General features: G+C 35.1%; 1 protein-coding gene and 1 pseudogene across 1 annotated transcript; both read left to right on the top strand.

Moving 5' to 3' along the window:
- The first annotated feature begins 6,673 nt into the window (after nucleotides 1-6,673).
- On the top strand, nucleotides 6,674-8,593 carry LOC142554757 (uncharacterized; annotated as a pseudogene).
- Nucleotides 8,594-9,861: 1,268 nt separating this feature from the next.
- Nucleotides 9,862-13,617, top strand: LOC142554072 (nucleobase-ascorbate transporter 4-like). The gene is made up of 14 exons (XM_075664690.1): nucleotides 9,862-10,073; nucleotides 10,590-10,687; nucleotides 10,773-10,952; nucleotides 11,041-11,141; nucleotides 11,257-11,332; nucleotides 11,487-11,546; nucleotides 11,702-11,886; nucleotides 11,970-12,066; nucleotides 12,235-12,321; nucleotides 12,423-12,481; nucleotides 12,570-12,661; nucleotides 12,741-12,818; nucleotides 13,039-13,199; nucleotides 13,289-13,617. The coding sequence occupies exons 1-14, from the start codon at nucleotides 9,980-9,982 to the stop codon at nucleotides 13,505-13,507; spliced, it is 1,587 nt and encodes a 528-aa protein (XP_075520805.1). The 5' UTR covers nucleotides 9,862-9,979; the 3' UTR covers nucleotides 13,508-13,617.
- The last annotated feature ends 7,847 nt before the right edge of the window (nucleotides 13,618-21,464 follow it).

Here is a 21,464-nt window from a genome sequence, read left to right as displayed (position 1 = left end):
TTAAATTTAAAAATTATTATTAAAAAAATATTATACTGATGAAGGCATTCCATACTTATGGAAGGTTAGTTTTACAAAATTTTGGTTGTCATCACCATATCCATGAGATTCCAAATTCCATACAGAACAGACATAAAGTCTTTACATCGATCCAATGTTCTGAAAATGATTTTTTTAATACTTTGGGAAATATTTAACCAAGTATTCATTGATTTTATGAAAACCTCTGGCAAAATTTTTGCTGATGGACTAAATATTTTCCACCATATTAAAAACCAATTTGGAAGTGGATAATGGAAAACATTTTCAAAGATTTTTAAAAATCATGTATGTTTCCTTTTTTCGTTTTCATATAATAGAGTTTTATCAAAACTTTCAATATAATCCCAAAAATTAAATTTAAAATTCATTTGATGATTTTGGGAGTAAAACTCTTTTTCTACTAATGGAGCTATACCTCATTCTTCAATAGATATAATCTTTTTTATGATAAATTTTGATAAGTTACAACTTCCTTTCTGTTAAGTATTACTATAAAAGTGATTTATTTCAACACTTTTAGTTGATAATAGAATATTTTCATAAAATCCTCTTTGTTTGTAATAACCATATACATATATGATGTATTGGTTAAATATCTTTCCATGATAGTCCATGGAGTTTTTTGCCATTGGATATCTTTTTCTTCTATAAAAAGAATTAAATCTCGATATTTTATCTCTATATATAGAGCTGAATCACCTTCATCATCTTTAATGATATTAGCATATGATGCTTGAGACTGAGAATCTGTATTATTTCTCTATTTTTATTTCAAGAATTCTTGAAATTCATTGTATAACGAATCATTTTGCTCAGTATTACTGGCGGATGAACTAGAAATGTTCTGGGCTATCTAGCCTTTGTTTTCCATGCTGAGCAATAATATTAGGGGTTTTTTCCTTACCACCTCTTTCTTGTAAATGCTTTCAAAATCAAAGAGAGCTAAATGAGGCTGCTATCCTACAAACATTTGTTTAGAAACTTCATATTTAAAATCTTTCGTAAACATAAACATAGCACGATCCCATGTTTTCTGGGAATAATCTCGCATTTTTAGGGAGTGCACTTTTTGCTTGAGAATGTCGACGATGGATATTTGAATATTTAAATATTCTCAATAAAAGTTTGTCTATTGTACGAGCAGAGAGACTTGATTGTTTGTAAACGGCTAGACATCATCCGGCAGCTAGTGAAACGTTTACTCGTTTTAAAATGCGGAATTTTTTTTTTTTTAAAAGCTCGCCATAAAAAAATAACCTTTAAATAATCTTCTTTATTTGACAATAGAAATCTCACAATTTAAAATGACCAACATCAAACGTAAAAACGTAAACTTAAAGGAGTAAAAATCGTAATATCATCAACATATAAAAATGTTTAACTTCTCTCAATCTCATAAATAAATATGCGGAAAAATAATGGTCCTCGGGTCGTGTCACCGCACATCCCGCCTGCCTACTCAGTCTTCGGCACCTCCGGTCCCCTGATCAAAATGCACACCTGCATCACACACGCCTAATGAGTCTAAAGACTCAACACACCTATACCAGAGATAACGAGTACATATACGTAGCACACAGCAGTGAAAAATAGCATAATGAACATACATTTCATGAGCTTAAAAACGTGAACATGAGTGTGCCGTGTAAATCGTAACGTGTCAAAACATGTCTCATCATGTTATCATATCGTATGTGTAACCGTGACCTGTCAAAACATGGTAATAGCATGTATCATCGTATCAGCATATACGTGTTAAAATCTTAATTTGAATTCCGTTCAATAGCTGTGACTTTCGTATCATCATTTCATCATGTCAGTCGATGGATCCATCTACGTGTAACCGCGGTACCCGGCGGCGGGGGACATCAGCGATACTCTCACCCGTCAACTGAGCCCGAGTCTATCATATAATCATATCATGTCAATGAAAATACGATCGTCGGGCTCCCTCTGGGGTCTTCTCCCGTAAACGGGCTCCCTCTGGGGTCTTTTCCCTCACGATATCTCCAATCATATCATCATGTCATCGTGTTAGTCACAACTAAATCACTTCCTTCAAAATGTGTCATCATATTCATCACTTGATAAAAACATGCATATACGTAATTTTTCCTTTAAACCAAGCATGCATCGTATTTATCATAATTGCGTAAAAATCGTAAACATGATGCATAAACATTTAAAACATAATAAAATGTGCTCAGGGCGCTGCCAGGACCAAAATCTCACCCCGGGTGCAAAATGACCATTTTGCCCCAGGAAACCCAAAAATTACCGTTTCACCCTTGGACCTCTAAAATTGACCCGAAGCTTACCAAATTTCTTAAATGTCCCAAAACATTTTTAAAGGTATTCCTAGACGTAAACACGAGCAAAAATCAGAACTTGAACGATTCGTTTTTAAAACTTGGATTGGGGTTCCGGTTTTAATCCGAATCGAACCGAAAATTTACTAAAACTTTCCCAACTTTTTACCATATTTTACAAACACTTAACTACTCCTAAAACAATGTCATTAAGCCTCTAAACTCACGGTTGAAGCTTCCAGCACCGAACACAACTCTCGGTCCTCTCACAAGTCACCACCTCATGCACCCCCTTTCCCAATTTCACTTCAACAGCTAATCCCCGATGCGCCAACCCTGAACCCACCTAACATGGACCTAGATTAGATCCTAAAGAACCTACCTTAACCATACAATCGGCCCCATGCAGCACACGAGTCACAAACGCTAAAGCCCCAACCGTAACACCACCCGATCCCCAATTCTGCAAAGCGTGTAGCCGGCTAGCCCAGCGGTTCCAGCCGTGGTATGGCCTTACTGGGCCACGACTCAGACCCACCAGGGTCTGGTCCGTGCCCTGGTTCAGCCATCACCTCGCCCGATCCACTCCCTAACCGAACCACAGCCCCCCAACCCTGCACTACTAGGAAACGGCCCTCGATCTCTCACCCTACAACAACAGCACTTGGTTTCATTCCCCAAACCACATCTTAGCCCCTACATCAGTCACTACCAGTCCTGAAAATGCAGCCCATTGCCCAAAAAATCATAGAAGCGTGAATTACATTAAAAGAATGCATAACATGTACAAAAACCGTAAGTTCTTTTTGTTCTATGTTGGACCGAGAATTCTTCACACAAAACCCACACATATCAGCAATATATATGACATGAGTGATGCAAAAATAATGGTATAGGACATGCCTTGGTGAATGAAGAACAAGAACAATGCACGTGGAGTCCCGAGAGATATTTTCTTTGCAAACCCAACCAAAAAGAACGGTGTTTTCTGCTGCTGGTGATGAAACCGAGGGGTGTGTTTTGAAAGAAATGGGTGAATATCGGTCATGGGAGTTACGGGAGATAAAAGGGTTGAATAGGTTTAAATGTCATAATAATTAAAAGATTAATGGGTTCTAACCTTGCTAATTAAAGGTTTAAAATAATATTTAAGGCTAATGAGTTTAAAAGTTGGCTCGTTAAATTCAAATACACTCCCGAAAAATATTTTGTGTTGGAAAGATTTTGAAAATAATAGTATGACCCTTAAAAAGTCTCCCGATTGGATAAAATTTGCTTATCGATAAAAATAAAATTCTACGGGTAAAATACCCAATAAAACCACATTACGAAAAATACACTTAAAACGCTTTAAATAAATTTATAAAAATAGATCGTGTAATAAAATAATTTTCCTGAAAATTCTCCGGTCTCTAATCCTCGTTCGAACGTGAAATGCACCTAGAAACCCTAATGCGTGAACTTTTAAAATTTCATGAGTTAAATCCTATCATGCATGAATTATGCATAAAATGCATAAAAATAATTAAACATAAATTATTGAAAGAAACTTGCATTTTAGCCTTTAAAACAATTTAATAAAATACCAAAAAAATTTAATAACTTGCATGCAGGTGGTTTACGTGGACCTTCAAATTTTTGGGACGTTACATCTAGACTTTATAAAGTGGTCCGGTTAGACTTCTTGCGGTTAAACTTTGATATGAATACATAGCGGCCAGATTTCATTCTGTGGTTCAAGTTCTGTAAGCTTACCTTTTTAGCTTGAGCTTCACATGTGATATTGTTACTCTAAAAAATATGCTCAACGGCTTGATATCGTCCGGTTAGACTTGTATGCATACTTCATATCTTCTTGTTAGATACTTTAGTGCTATTCAACTTAGTGGTTGGGATCTCTATTGCCAACTTTCATTCAACTGTACGTTGGAGTCTGGAACATATACGTAATGATTTGTTTCTCGGTAATACCCAGAATGAATAAGGGGGGCGGACTTGGATAATTCCATTTTCTTCGCTTCAAGCTGTGTTCCGGTTTGAGTCTTGATCTTCACCACTCCGCGGCTTGACTTGTCAAGCTAGCTAGAAACCTGTGGTTACATAGTAAATAGTGGGCTGAACCTAAAACGGTTCGATGTTATTTTTGTTATCGGGTATTCAAACTTATCACTGTGTTTGTCATATATTTTTATTATTTAAAATTTAAATATAATTTGGGCAGAAAGCTTAAGATATGCCGGTGTGGACTCCCAGATCAAACCAAATCCAAGTTTGGGACTCCTAGCCCTGCCCAAATGCAGATTTAAGCTGTAGAATTGCTGGTAATTCTAATTTTAGTCCGACACAAATTAGCACCAACATCCATCAATTGTTATTTGAAATTTCGATTTTTATTGTTATATTTCAAGAATTATTTTGAGACATTTCCCGAAGACCAATTATTGAACCAAACATAAAATTAGTTTTTGAAAAGAAAATTATTATTTGCACTTCACTTTATAAATAATCGTGATTTTGTACATGAAATGGAGTAACTGGATATATTTTTTTGGGAAATTGTAATGTTAGTTATGTATATTTGTTCTTTTCAATCTTTTTATTTTTGTTATCAAATTTTTATCTTAATCATATATTTTTAAAATTTTTGACAAATTTAATTATTATTCATTGAGAATGTTGATGTGCAGTATACATGTCAATACTAACTACATCATCGTCACATCAGAAGCACGTCAGAAAAATTTAAAATTATCAAAAACAAAAAAAAACAAAGATCGTAAACAAAGCTGAAATTTGATAACATTGATAACAAATATCGCGAAGTAATATATACAAGACCAAAATGTATTTTTGCCTTTTTTAATCAACTCATATCATTAACATTATGAAAAATTGTTTTAACTACTAAAAGCCATTGTAGGATCCCTGAATATATATTGGCATATAAAATTAAATATCCAAAATATAAAGTTATCTGACCTTAAATTTTGGTTGCAGAATACATTATTTACATATTCTAATTCGAAATGTAATGGCTTGGACCCATCAGTCTCCATAAGATTAGGGCATCTCCAATTTTGGTGCAGGGTTCTTCTCCGACGGAGTTGCGCTTTGCCAAATTTGGCGCAGAGGGGAGCTTTATTTTTTTAAAATTTTTTTGTTTTTTTTTAATTATAAATATTTATATTAAAAATTATAAATATTATTTATATTTAAATAATATTATAATATTTATTATATTATTTTAATAATTAGATATATTTAAATAATAGTATAATATTTATTATATTATTTTAATAATTAGATATTTAATCATAAAAAATTGAAATATTTAATTATAAAAAATTATAAATAGATTTTAAAATAATTTTATAATTAAACATCTAACACACAAATTTATTGAATAATATTTAAACATTCAAGCACACAGTTAAAATAAAAATGTGAATTTGATTTCAGATAATTTAAATGCAAATATAATAAAAGATAAACAAACTAAATCATCAATAATTTGGAAAATCAGATCTGAATCCAGATCCTGATCCTCCAAAATCACCAAAATATTTTCCAAATGTGTTGCCCTCATGTTGACGACGTTCTACATCTATTTTTCGCATAATTCTTGCTCGTTCATTTTGAAAATTTTGACGCATTTCTGGATAGCCATCTGTGCTTAGATCCATGTATAAAACTTTATCCTCCTCCTGAATTTTAGCCAATTATATTTGTTGTTGACGAATTTCTACTTTTTTTTGCTCATTTTGCAATGCTAACAGCTTAATATCATAATTTTGTTGCATATCGGTAGATCCCTTTTGCAATACATTGATAAGCTCGCGATGTCCTTCCTTCATCGTAGAAATTAATTTTGAAACATTTCCTTCTCTTTTTTCTTTAATTTGGATTTTTTCACTCCAAGAAGTCGTTGAGATGGAGTTCCACCTTCATTTTCATCACTGCTTAAATTAATTGAAAAAGAATTTATTGCAGCGGAACTTGAATTGGAGATTCTGGTTCTTGAGTATTCGACTGTGATGAATCCAAATTTGTGACATATTGTTTGGATACTGGCATCGGTGCACTGTCGTTGGCTGAAAATTTCTCCTTATATTTCATTTTAGGCCAAATATGATCAAACTTGAATCTTTTAGTGAAATTTTTATCTTGCATCATTAAATTCTTTGTCATGTTCAACTGCACAAAAATATGTTACTCGTATAAAAAATAGACTTAGAGTATTCATGTAAATATAATAATAAACACTTACAATATCTTCTTCAGATGCGCCACTCGGCTTTAGCTTTTCAATCATCCACATAATTTTCTAACAGCACGGAGGATAACTTGCATGCGACATTGCAATGATCTGATATTGCGTACTTGCATGTTATTCGATTTTCCGGCATTGAAAGCTTCTTGAATCCGACTCCAAAATCGTTCTTTGGATTAGTTTATACCGATGATAGGATTTTGCGAAACGTCAAGATAAACATGACACAGGAGTTTATCTTCTTCAATAGCGTAATTAGTTGTTCGGAAAGTGGAGTCCATTGAATTTCTTTGAACAGTGAGATTTTTTGGTTGTAGATGTTTATTATTTAATCAACAAACAAGAAGTTTATTTATAGTGGGAAGGTGACCTACCAGTCAAAAGCACATATACCAGTCCAAACTCATCTACCAGTCAAAACGTATCTACCAGTCAAAAGTCATCTACCAATCCAAACTCGGCTACCAGTCAAAACTCATCTACCAGTCCAAACTCATCTACCAGTCAAAACTCATCTATCATTTCAAACTCATCTACCAGTCCAAAATGCATCTACAAGACATCTATATAATGTAACTATAGTATCATATTTTCATACATATTTTACCTTCTTTCTAAATTAAAAATGAATCTGTATTTTCTATTTGATGCAAACTCATCTAGCTCATCTTCATTGTTAGATAATGAAGATGATATTCAATTTGTTGAAAACTTTGAAAATAGAAAAAGAGCAATACTGTCAACTATAGCTCGAGAACAAGATTTAGTTGCTGCCTGCATCATCCAACAAGAACAAGAAGTCACACACGGAAGATCAATTCCAGGTCACATAGTCATCTGACGCGAACGTGAAATAGCTGATCATAAGTTATTTAAAGACTATTTTGCTGAAAATCCAGTCTATAATGAAGCAATGTTTCGACGAAGATTTCGAATGTCTCGAAATATTTTCCTTCGGATAGATGATGTCGTAAAGAATCGCGATGTTTATTTCATACAAAGAAGTGATAGTTTGGAACGGACCGGGCTATCGACTAATCAAAAATCAACTGCTTCTTTGAGAATGATAGCATATGGCTTACATGCGGATGCTACTGATGAATACATCAAAATAGGAGAATCTACTGCAATTCAGTGTATGCAACACCTTTGTCGAGCTATAGTGAAAGTTTTTCCGGAGCAGTACTTGAGATCACCTACTGCCAATGATGTTGCTAGACTTCTCTATATTGGCAAACAACGAGGTTTTCCTGGAATGTTGGAAAGTCTCGACTGTATGCATTGGAGGTGGAAAAATTGTCCAACATCTTGGGCGGGACAATATGCAAGTCGTAGTGGTTCTCAACCAATCATTTTAGAAACGGTAGCTGATTACGATATTTGGATATGACATGCATATTTTGATATAACTGGAACCAATAATGATATAAATGTTTTAGAGTCTTCCAGTCTATTTTCCAATATTGCACAAGGAATTGTTCATTCAGCTCATTATACTATTGGAACAAAAGAATATGACACTGGATATTATTTATCTGATAGTATTTATCTGAAATGGTCAACTATTGTGCAAATTATCCATGATCTATGTGGTCCAAAGAAGCAGTATTTTGCGATGAAACAAAAGTCATGCAGGAAAGATGTAGAGCATACATTTGGCGTTCTTCAATCACGATTTGCGATTGTGGCATCTCCAGCACGTGGTTGGAAGAGAAATCATTTGAATGATATAATGAAAGCATGTATTATAATGCACAATTTGATAATCGAAAATGAACGTGATCTTAGTGCTCCAATTCAAGATGCTAGGGAAGCACTGACTCCAATGGTAGAAATGACTGTCAATGAGCATATCAGATTTCGAGAATTTATCGCTCGATATAAAAAAATAAAAGACAAAGATGTTCACTATGTATTACGATATGCTTTAATTGATAATTTATGGGATGAATATGGTCGTTCAAATATTTGAAGTTGTATTTATAATATGTTATTTAATTTAATGTCGGGTATTAATTTTATTTCACCAATTTTAATTCATTCTATTTCAATTCGTATAATATAGATTTCAATAATATATTTAAAATAATTAAATTAATTATTTTAGTAATATTATCTCAATTATTAATAATATAATATTAATTATATCAAATATAAAATGTAATTAAGAAAAAAATTAAATAAAAAATAATATTTCGAGAATATTCTTTTTTAGACTAAGATTTGAAGTAGATGGATTGGAGATGAATATTGTATTTGGTACAAAAACTGCACTATTTTAAAATAGAGTTGCTTTAAAATAGAGTTTTGGATTGGGGATAGACTTAACTTTCTTTCTTTTATAACAATGTAATGTGATGTAATTAAATTAAAATAATTGCTCTTTATTGCACTGAAAAATATAATTAAACAATTAAAGCAGTGAGGAACGGCAACATTAACAAGAAAATTCTAAAATGATTTTAAAATAATATAACTAGCTTTATGCTGGTTGGTCAACTCCATTTTTGACTACTTACATTATCTTTCTCAGCCCAAACATATTCCAAAATCTAAAAGTTTTGAATTTTTAAATTTTCTCAAATTCAAAGTTTCTCTTTATTTTAAAATTTTATAATGTATTATATATACATCGTTCATTAAATTTTAAACGTTTATTTAATTTTAACCCTCCATGACTATATAAAGTCATTAAAAAAAAGGAAAAACTATTTTCTAACAATTTTTTAAAAATGTTATTTTAAAGAAATTATGTGTTTATATACAATTTAATTTTTTCTTAAAAATATTTCCATGGAAGAAAATCCTTGGTGGGTACGTTAGGTTTCCGGTTCAGAGAAATATAAGTAACGTATAATTGTTACTCATCTTTTTATTTGTTTTTAATTTTAATAAATAACAATTCTCAACTTCCTTGCCTAACTTTATCCATCAGATTGGGATTATTTCTTTCTAATTCGGACAAATAATATATTGTACTATTTCAAATTCTATGATATAAAACTTTTATTTTAAAATCATCTAAAAAGTGAAAAAAAAATATTTATTACATTTATTTTAAATAGTTATAAAACGGGTATTTTTAAAATTCTTAATTTTACTATAATCTTTAAATTTTTACACGAAAATTATTTAAAAAATAATATGTGCAAATGATGATTAATCTATTGTTAATGCATGGAAAACCGATAGTCTTACATACGAAGTTCTAACATATATCTACTTAGAAGTACAATAGTTGCAAAAAACATTACTATAAATGGAGAAGGGGGCTCTGTTTTAGCTCCCAGTCTTGCAAATTTCATGCTTGGATTGAATGAATTTTTTGGTAGGAAACAGAAGTGCAAGATAACAGACGATGGCGGCAAAGGTGGTGGATGAATTCGTGCCTCATCCGGTGAAAGAACAGCTCCCCGGCGTAGATTACTGCATAAACAGCAACCCTTCATGGGGTCGGTAAATCTCTTCGCTTCGCGTACTTCGATTAAAAATTTGATCTTGAGCTCCCTCTCAGACGAATTTGTGTAATGGTTTGTCTAGAAATTTATTGACGAACAACTTAAATTTTAAGTGAGATGGTAACTGCACCAGTGTTTTGTTTATTCTAGCTTACTCTCAATAATTGAACTCATTCCAATCAATAGGAATTGAACACGTGATCTTGGCTCTTATATCGAATCGAACGCTAACCAAAAACTATAACTGACAGTGATTATAGGATTCAAATCTTTTAAATCGTAAAACAATTTAAGCACCACGTTTTGATTGTTACCATGGCACCCAACACATGTTCATTCGACGATTTATATTTTGTTTATCTTTCCCGGAATGTCATGAAACCCTGTGAATTTAACTTGGTTTGTCCAATATCAAGATCATAGATGATCAGAACTGTTGATCTTTTTCTTCCATTTGCCAATATTTAAGTAATAATGTTCTGTTTAATTTTAGCTACTAATCTGATGCAGGGGAAGCCATTGTTCTGGGATTTCAGCATTACTTAGTAATGCTGGGGACTACTGTCATTACCTCTACCATCATTGTTCCTTTCATGGGTGGTGGAAATGTAAAATTTTTACTTCAGAACCATCATTTTGATATCCGGCGATTCTCAATCGATTAGACTTAAAACGAAAACACTTTTTTTATAGGTCGAAAAAGCGCAATTGATACAAACTTCGCTGTTTGTTTCCGGTATCAACACACTGTTGCAGACCTGGTTCGGCAGCCGGTTGCCAGTAGTGATAGGCAGCTCGTTTAGATTCATCATCCCATCTCTTTACGTTGCGTTCGCACAAAGATATTACATATTTTATCTTACTCCTTATCTGGTTAGCTTGCAACATCTCCTTACTCCTATATAACGAAATTTATGCTCTTTTTGTTAACGTGAAAAATTTTATCCTATTGTTGATTAAGAGGTTTTTAAGAACGATAAGGGCCATTCAAGGAGCTGTTATGGTTTCATCCGTGCTGCCTATCTTGCTTGGTTTTCTGGGAATTTGGAGAATAGTTGTGAGGTAGGCGATTTTACGTTGTGATCTTCTTCGTCACTTTAAAGCAAAATCTTGTTTCGTTCGTAGTTGGTATCTTGTACCGATTTTATAGCTCAATACACCTAGTCTAACATTGTAGATTCTTGAGTCCACTTTCTGCTGTGCCTCTAGTAGCTCTTGTTGGACTTGGGCTCTATGAACAAGGATTCCCTCTGGTACGAATTTATACGAATGATATTAATATCGTGTTTATATTTATAATCGATTTCGGTTATCAGTATACCCAAAATGCTGTGTATTCACTGCACGGAAATGGAGATTTAAGTTGCAACTCTATTCGCTTATTCATCTTTCTTGTTATGCTTATAGCTTGCACAATGTGTGGAAATTGGGCTTCCAGAGCTGATTCTTCTTATTCTTTTTTCTCACGTGAGTATATTTTTATATCAAAGATTAAGTCTGGTAGACGCCTTTATCTCAAGATTCACTAGCTTTACCTACTTCTTGTATTGTATTAATGCTTTGGTGACAAAACAATTCTTCAAGATGTTTATGACCTCCTGGCGCTCATCATTTTGTGGCAGTATGTACATGGATTCTGGAGCAGTAAACGTTCCATTTTTGATCGCTATGCTGTCCTAATATCGGTAGGAATAGTGTGGGCATATGCAGCTCTTTTGACTGTAGCTGGTGCATACAAAAATCGGCCCCTGAACACTCAGTTGAGTTGTCGAGTTGATCGATCCGGACTCGTGGGAGGATCCTCGTGGTACGTGTTTAAGAGAACAAGTTACTCGAAAACTAGGTGTCGGATTCGTGTGCTTATTTTACTGCTCAAAAAAAAACATGCAGGATCAGCATTCCATATCCTGTTCAATGGGGTCAACCAAGTCTGCATGTTGGGGAGGCTCTCGTTGCACTAGCAGCAGCTTTTGTCGCTCTTGTTGAGGTTCAAGTCGATTAATCCCAAATTTCCCACACAACAAAAAGTTTTCTTGATCCATGAAATTTTTTTAAATTCCTTTTAAAGCGAACACATGAATATTGTTTTCCCACATTTCGAGTACATAAAATTAAGCTCTGTTGTTTAAACTGCTATAATTTTTCATTTTGGCAGTCGACTGGGGCGTTTATCGCTGCATCAAGGTATGGGAGTGCTACACATGTACCAGCTTCAGTTATGAGCCGAGGCGTCGGCTGGCTGGTGGGAGGAGACCTCATTATGCATCACTATATATTTATCTGTGTTCATTTTTCTCGAATATATTGTTTCGACACTTACTTTCCTCGGATCCTGAAACACAGGGAGTCGGCATTTTCTTGGATGGTTTATTCGGTACAGGAACTGGATCTACCGTATCAGTGTAAATATATCTTATACCCTGCTCGATAAAACAAGTAACTGAGATTTTCATTCTTGACACTTGGTCTACTTTTTCCTCATCTGTTTAGTGAAAATGTCGGCTTGTTGGCTCTAACGCGAACTGGAAGCCGAAGGGTGATCCAAATATCAGCAGTTTTCATGTTGTTTTTCGCAGTATTAGGTTCGTTACTCGGCACACATTTCATATTCTCGTCAAAGAATGATTAGTGTTACTTTAGATTCATCAATGCAATGTACAGGCAAGTTTGGAGCAATTGTTGCTTCCATTCCGTTGCCAATCGTCGGAGCTCTCTATTGCGTCCTATTCGCCCTTATGTGTATGTACTGTATTCCTCTGTTTTTACCCTTTCTCCACTAATCTAAATATTCATCATATGGTTCGAACGACTTTCTGATCATGTCCATTTTGTTGTATCCCTTCTGTTTAACGTCTTATATCACACGATTCGATCATCAATCACGCGTCACTTGGCTCATCATACGACGTCCTAACGATGTACATTTTTTATGTATGTGCGTGCATCATCCCACATGCAGCTACTGCAAGTCTAGGCTTGCTACAATACTGCAACCTCAATAGCTTCAGAACAAAGTTCATCATAGGTTTCTCAATCTTCATGGGACTTTCGGTTCCGAGGTACTTCAGTGACCATGTGATCACATCGGGTCGTGGCCCGGTCCACACCCACTCCACTTGGGTACGTACGACGAAAAATCATCAAATTCTTCAAGAACTCAATCTTTGTTTTAGTCCAAGAAATGACATGTAAATCACAATGTGCTGCAGTTTAACAAAATGGTGCTAGTAATCTTTACGTCCCCAGCCACGGTGGCTGGAATCGTCGCTCTATTTTTAGACCTAACGCTTGGACGGAGACATAGCTCGACTCGAAGTGACAGTGGGAGGCATTGGTGGGCTAAGTTCAAGTACTTTGATAGAGATCCAAGAAGTGCTGAGTTTTACTCTCTTCCTGGTGGCCTTTCCAAGTATTTTCCGTCGGTTTAAACCAGTGGAAGAACCGTCGAGTCAATCTATAAACACTGTTAGTCAAATATATTGATTCTTGTATATTATTACATCTTATAATCCTACAGAACAAAAGTGAATGATGCTTACACTATGGAATTGAGAGACGTATATAAAAAGGACCAAGACCAGTCAATCCCAAATACCAACAAAAACTAATAGATCAAGCATTTAAATTTTTTTTAAAAAAATTATGAACATACTATGTAGCTTTAATCCGAGCCGTACTTATGTTACATGGGGCTGAGGTGATTCTCAAAAAAATAGGCCCAAGGAAAGCTAAAAATCGAACCTAAATTACTCCAAATTCGAAATGTCAACTGTGGAAGCTGTTGTAACTGGCCGGAAGCCAAACAAAACTAGTGATGGTCGATTTTTCGGTTATGCCAAGACTTTACAAAATTGATATGAAAAAATAGCTCTCGTCTTGGGATTTTCAAATTCATGTTCGGTTTGAAATTTTGGCCAGCATCGATGGAAATATCGTCAGTCAAAGTAGTTGTGGTTTCATCGTGAAGTTGTGTACATTAAGAGCTTTCTGAAAATATGGTTACTTTTAATTTTTGACAATCGGTGTGACGATAAAGCCGATCAAATGTGCCAAAAATGATTGAAAAAGGAAATTGAAAAAAGAAAAAGAAAAGGGTGAAGAGAAGAGATAAGTTTTTAAAATTAACAAGTGACAATTAATAAACAGAAAAGATGCTGGCTTTTTTTATGTTATTTTTTCAATTTAGCAAATCTACCTGTTAACATTTTTTAATTAACAACCATTAATTAATTAATTAATATATCTATCTATAATTTTTATAAAAATGATTGGCCCTTTTGTTAGGGGGGGGGGGGGGGGGGGGGGGGGGGTCGTGAGGTCATTGTTTCTCTAGCCAATAAACAGAAAAGATGCTGACTTTTTTATGTTTTCTTTTTCAATTTAGCAAATTTACCGGCTAGCATTTTTTAATTAGCAACCATTAATATATATATATATATATATACCCAAATTTTTTTTTAAAAAAAAATTATATATATATATATATAATTTTTTTTAAAAAAAAAATTTGGGCCCTTTGTTAGGCGGGTTCTGAGGCCGTTGCTTCTTTGGTCTCAGAGGAAGTCTGGGTCTGGCTTTAACTGTGAATCTAAATCTTTTATAAATTAATAATTATAACTTCATTATTGAATTAATCGGTTGATTCCTAAAATATGAGATAGAATGACAACATTGTATTCTACTCGTTAATTATACTTTATTTTTATTTTATTTTATTTTTAAAAAACAAATTTTAGATAATCATTTTCTTTTTAATCTAGAAACTCGAATCTTGAAGTCGAATGGTGAATAAATTAATTTAAAATCAATTTGAGTCTCTTGTCAATCAAGGCTCTTTTTAGCCTTTTAGATTTCACAACTCCAAGATTAACCCTGGAATATCTTCTGGTTTGTAATGCAATGATTTGTTCTCAATCGAATGTGAGAACATTTGATTCAGTACATAGGCAAAAACTTGTGTGAGACGGTCTCAAGGGTCGTATTTTGTGAAACAGATATCTTATTTGGGTCATCCATGAAAAATATTATTTTTTATGATAAGAGTATTACGTTTTATTGTGAATATCGGTAGTTTTGACCCATATAAAGATTCGTGATATTGTTTCACGAGAGACCTACTCGAGTACATATATACACATACACCAAGTATTCAAGAAACTATAATAACAAAAGAACTTTAGGTGTTTCGGCCCAAAAACACTGGTCTACGTCCATTTGAGATACACTATCTTGATTTAATGAACGCTGTGTATACACGTTGAATTACAAAATTTCATCTAGAATTCACTCTTGATCTTTTTCATTCAATTACACAGAAAAGAACTCTCTTGAATTCTATAGGAAATAATCTCAAAGCTTTCTTAGAAAAACTCGTGTATTCTAGTTGATCTGATTTCAGCTACTCTGCCCTTCATCACCTTTCTTGAGCCTTTTATACCTTGATGTCTTGAAACCGATTTAGTGATTGGCTTGTTGGATCTCGATTTTCTAAGCGTCCAAACGCAGCTGAAAGTTTTTAAAAATTTTATTAGATCTTGACATTCAAGATGTATTTGGATTTGGGCACTCGTATGGTTTATTGAATCAACATTCAGAGGACGTAAGAATTTTATACCTTTGGTGATTAAATCACTTGGCATCAACTGATCCGGTATGACGGATCTAGCTCTTGATGAATCCCTACGAACTTTCTTCAAGAGACTCCTTTCTTTTTCTTCTAATCAGGTCCACGACTAGATGATCTATTCATCTTCCAATTTGCACTAGAAAATTGAGAGAAGTTTTTGCGTTGGAGATCAAGGTTTGAGAGACGGCTCAACTTTTTCCTTCAAGAAGGGTGGCCGAAATTATTTAGGTCTTTACCTTATACACATATATATAAGATTAGGACCCATTAATTAAATTAAATACTTAATGGGCTTAATCAATTAATTATTCTAACCCAACTAGTTTAATTAATTAATTAATTAATCTTTTAAAGTCTAATTAAGAACCTTGATAATATGTATATTGGTCTTGTACTCCTACAAGCCCATTATACATATACGCATTACATTTAATTTAATCCCCTTATAAATTCAACATTTGAATTTAATATTTAAATTATAAATTCAACTCCTTGAATTTATCACCTCCAAAATGTAATATTTAAAAAGCTCAACTTTTGAGCTTAATAAATTAAATCCTCAAATTTTATAAATTCAATTCCTTGAATTTATTCTCACCAAATTTCATAAATTCAACTTCTTGAACTTATTATCTTATAAATTCAACTCCTTGAATTTATTTTCTCAAAATTTAATTATCATAAATTCAACTCCTTGAATGTATTCTCTCAACGGGAACAAATGATCCAGTGCTTGTGTGACCCTCAATGGTTCAGAGATACAGCTAGCCGTGGGTTCACAACTCTTTGTGATTCAGAATAATATTTATTCTTATTCGAGCTTACCCTAGTTAGCCCCATTCTTTTCATCAACACCTTGATTAAGAATGTCAGAACTCATTTCTGATTGCACCCATCGAATCATGGTAAGAGCGTCTAGTAGCATCGCCCCATGATCCCCTAGGTATCACTGATAGTGCCTGCAAGAACCAGTCGATTATGATTAGCGTACAGTACGGTCCCTTCATCTCATATATCCCGATCGAATCTGCAACCATTGGTTCATCGAGTGTTGCATATTAATTCGATGACTATGTGATAAACATAAATAGTGGCATCACATGTAGGGATGTAAACGAACCAAATCGTTTGTGAGCTATTCGAAGCTCGATTCGATAAAAGCTCGTTTGAGCTCGTTTAATGAGGCTCGTTAAAATAAACAAACCAAACTCAAGCTTTACAGTATTCGGCTCGTTTGCTCGTGAACATGTTCGTTGATAAGTTCATTAGCAATCTTTTAGATGAAAAAATAATAGTTTTGATATTTGATTAATTGATTTTGCATATTATTTATGAAATATATAGAAAAATCTATTAAATTTATTTATTATAATAAATTTACAAATTTTAATAAGAATAATATATTTTTCTTTAAATATATAATTTACTTTTTAATTAATTTAATAAAAATTTAAATATATAATTCATATTTATTAAGTTTGTTTAGGGTCGATAAAGGCTTGAATAAGCTCGTGAGCCATGCATATATTCGTTAAATAAAGCTCGAGCTCGGCTCGATTATAAACGAACCAAGCTCAAACATTCAAGAGTTCGGCTCGGCTCGACTCGATTACATCCCTAATCGCATGTACCATTGGAGAACTTCTTCTTCAATGTACATCTCATACTCTGGCCAGAGATTCCATGCGCTATTATTACATCATATCACATAGGATATCCACACCCGCAGGTGAGCGGTGAATTTCCGACTACAATGCACTGGCTCCTACATGTGTCGCAATTGTACCCAACCTCTCCATCTGATGACTCTCCTGGAGCCGGTAAACGAGTCAAAGCACAGCCCTACCATATAGAGCCTCAGTGTTGTCCCGGGTCGTAAGGACTAATGGTGTACAATCATAACCACGGACTTATCCTCTCGATGAATGATAACCACTTGGAAAGTCCGAGGAAGGGTTGTTCGGTATAATCATCATATGACTACCCATCTGCATGTTTGGACATCTCTATGCCCTTACCAAGAAACACATTACACAACATCACAGATGCTAGTCTCGAGCTCAAGTGGCATTTATCCTTATTTTAGGCGGCTGAATCGACTAGGAACGAATTCAGAATATGCAGTGTTTATAAATGAGTTTCAACATCGAATTACGATTCATAAATAATTAAAATCATATTCTAATTATTTATTTTACAAGAAAATATTAATTTTCCAAAAATTAATTTCCAAAAAAAAATTGAACCAATTTTCAAAAATATCAATTTTACCCAAAAATTTAAAAAATCAGAAAATTGCACCCTAGGCCCAAACAATTCAAGCCCATCATCCATCACGGTTCCCGAGACACTCCCGGACAGCCGCCCGCGCTGCCCGAAACGTTTCTGGCAGCTGCAAGGGCCCTGTGCGCGCCTGGCACGCCGCGCCCGCGTCGCCGCAGCGCGCTGTGCGGATGCTCCGCACAGCGTGCGCGCGCGCCCGCTGCGCACGGCACTGTGCGCGCACTGCCCGGAACATTTCCGGGCAGCCTCCGTAATTTTTTTTTTGGAAAAATAAACTTTTTAATGGAGCATCAATTTTCTGAAAATTTTTCTTATGTGGTTAGAAATAAATTATTAGATATATGATTTATCAATTAATTAAATTGTTTAATTAAATTGATGTTAATATTTGATATTAAATGCATGAAGGATGATCGAGAGCCTTGACCAATGTGTTAGGTGTATGTTAGGATATTTTACTGTTTTATTCGTTTTTTTAATATTTGATATTATTAAAGTGAGCTTGGTTTATGGCCCGTTCCCACTCCATGAGATGTATCCCTTATGTGTCATGCCTATTTAAATGTAATTTTTAGAAATAGTGGGAGATCAAGACTGGAAGATGGTGGGCCCGATAAACGAGATGAAGACATGTAAAATATTGGAAGCACTTGTAATAGTTGCATTTGCATCCCTGCATTCACCTAGGTTTTGGACCTGGATCCATGTATGGCTCACATGGATCTAATAATGTTGGCGATCGATCATCCTTATTTATTGTTGAATGTTATATTATGATATATATGCGATATATAGTAGTATGCATGTATGTATATTATTAGATAATATAGTTGCATGGATCCGACAAACATACAAACTCGTGGCACCGATTTTAAATTAAAATGATGAGACAATTTTAAAATTAAAATCCCAGTTTAATTTTTCCTTGCCTTCCATCAACCGTGGTTGCATGTTGATCGCTACCCGCGGACAGTGTCTGGCTCATATTATTGGGGATGCCTGGACGCCGGAAAGCTGTGACTTCCACCGGACATATGATGTGAATTGAGTGGAACTCCCATGACTTCGGCTCATATTATTGGGGGAACTCATGGCGACCATCTACTACAATTCAATATTGATGGGTCGGGGTTTGACACGCGAAAGTAAACGGCGTCATATTATTGGGTCCTTATTAAACGTGAGGCAAAACACGCGGAGGTTGCATATGGATGCAATTGGATTCTACCTTTTAGAAATTATAATTGACTGATATTATTCGATATTATAATTGGCTAATTGGACTATACGTGCCCACTAAGGAAATACGATTTCCCTTTTTCATCATAGGGTGGTGAAAATGTCAAAATAGTCGGAGGGAGATTTATAAAATAAAATCCATATTTTATATTTTAAAATTATTTTAAAATAATTAGCAACCATTATTCTGTTTCCATATCAGTATATTTTAGATTTCGTCACGTAATCCATTTTTGTTATTAACAAGCTAACCGAATCTAATTTCAAAGACTGGTTGGGAAAAATTGTTCTAAATTCAGAGAAAATGACATACACACTGATCCCCCGGGATGTCCCGGGTCATGGATAGGACATGGGATTACCCGGGCCATGGAGCATACCCATGGATGGTGCCCTGGCCAGGATGGAATGCTCTCGGGCCGGCAGCATGACAATCTGGATTAACGCCCTGAGTCATAGAACTGCCCAGGACGAGGAGAATGCAACTCAGAGAAATCATAAAGTGGGCAGTTAGTCAATAGGCCAAGCCATTGGATTACCCGGGACATGACTTCCCCGAGACGTGGGATGCCCGAGCTCTTATATAATTATCCGAGAAACATTATACTTGGCCACCTCGATATGAGGGACGCATTTAATACCGCCAATAAAGTAGGGTGTGTGCCGCCAACCTATCTCTGACACTAGTGCAAGTGGTTGATAAAATGAAGTAGGCTGGATGCGACTAGTATGCGATTTGACATGTCAGAACAATAGGGTATAATCAGCCACCCTACTATAATTAATACTCACACACGAAGAACGAGATCATCATTACATCCTCTACTATAAATACCAGGTTTCTTACCTGCATTAAAATTCTATTCAGATATTGAATACACACATTGAATATTCTCATTTATTGCTCATTTACTTCCACTCTCCACACCAATTTCACAGCCATCACTTGGCTACATTGGTTTTATTACTTGAGTACCCTGCTGATTTAAGCATCGGAGTGGTCATGCCGGACACCCCTCCGGCACCCATTCACGTTGTTACTTTCTTGTTCGCAGATCTCTCGGATCTCTCAGGGAGGAAGTTCAATCCAGACGCCCATTATTCTGTTTCCATATCAGTATATTTTAGATTTCGTCACGTAATCCATTTTTGTTATTAACAAGCAAATCGAATCTAATTTTCAAGACTGGTTGGGAAAAATTGTTCTAAATTCGGAGAAAATGACATACACACTGATACCCCGGGATGTCCCGGGTCATGGATAGGACCTGGGATTACCCGGTGCCCTGGCCAGGATGGAATGCTTTCGAGCCGGCAGCATGACAATCTGGATTAACGCCTCGAGTCATAGAACTGCACAGTACGAGGAGAATACAACTAAGAGAAATCATGAATTGGGCAGTTAGTCAATAGGCCAGACCATTGGATTACCAGGGACATGACTTCCCCGAGACGTGGGATGCCCGAGCTCTTATATAATTATCCGAGAAACATTATACTTGGCCACCTCGATATGAGGGACGCATTTAATACCGCCAATAAAGTAGTGTGTGAGCCGCCAACCTATCGCTGACACTAGTGCAAGTGGTTGATATAATGAAGTAGGCTGGATGTGAATAGTATGCGATTTGACATGTCAGAACAATAGGGTATAATCAGCCACCCTACTATAATTAATACTCACACACGAAGAACGAGGTCATCATTACATCCTCTACTATAAATACCAGGTTTTTTACTTGCATTAAAATTCTATTCAGATATTGAGTACACACATTGAATATTCTCATTTATTGCTCATTTACTTCCACTCTCCACACCAATTTCACAGCCATCACTTGGCTACATTGGTTTTATTACTTGAGTACCCTGCTGACTTAAGCATCGGAGTGGTCACGCCGGACACCCCTCCGACGTCCATTCACGTGGTTACTTTCTTGTTCGCAGATCTCTCGGATCTCTCAGGGAGGAAGTTCAATCCAGAAGCCCATTATTCTGTTTCCATATCAGTATATTTTCGATTTCGTCACGTAATCCATTTTTTTTATTAACAAGCTAACCGAATCTAATTTTCAAGACTGGTTGGGAAAAATTGTTCTAAATTCGGAGAAAATGACATACAAACTGATACCCTCGGGATGTCCCGGGTCATGGATAGGACCTGGGATTACCCGGGCCATGGAGCATACCCATGGATGGTGCCCTGGCCAGGATGGAATGCTCTCGGGCCGACAGCA

This window comes from Primulina tabacum, chromosome 8 (genome assembly GCF_025594145.1).
Source record: "Primulina tabacum isolate GXHZ01 chromosome 8, ASM2559414v2, whole genome shotgun sequence".
Taxonomy (NCBI): Eukaryota; Viridiplantae; Streptophyta; class Magnoliopsida; order Lamiales; family Gesneriaceae; genus Primulina; species Primulina tabacum.
The sequence above is the reverse complement of the archived record's forward strand: the minus strand, read 5'-3'. Positions and strand labels throughout refer to the sequence as shown.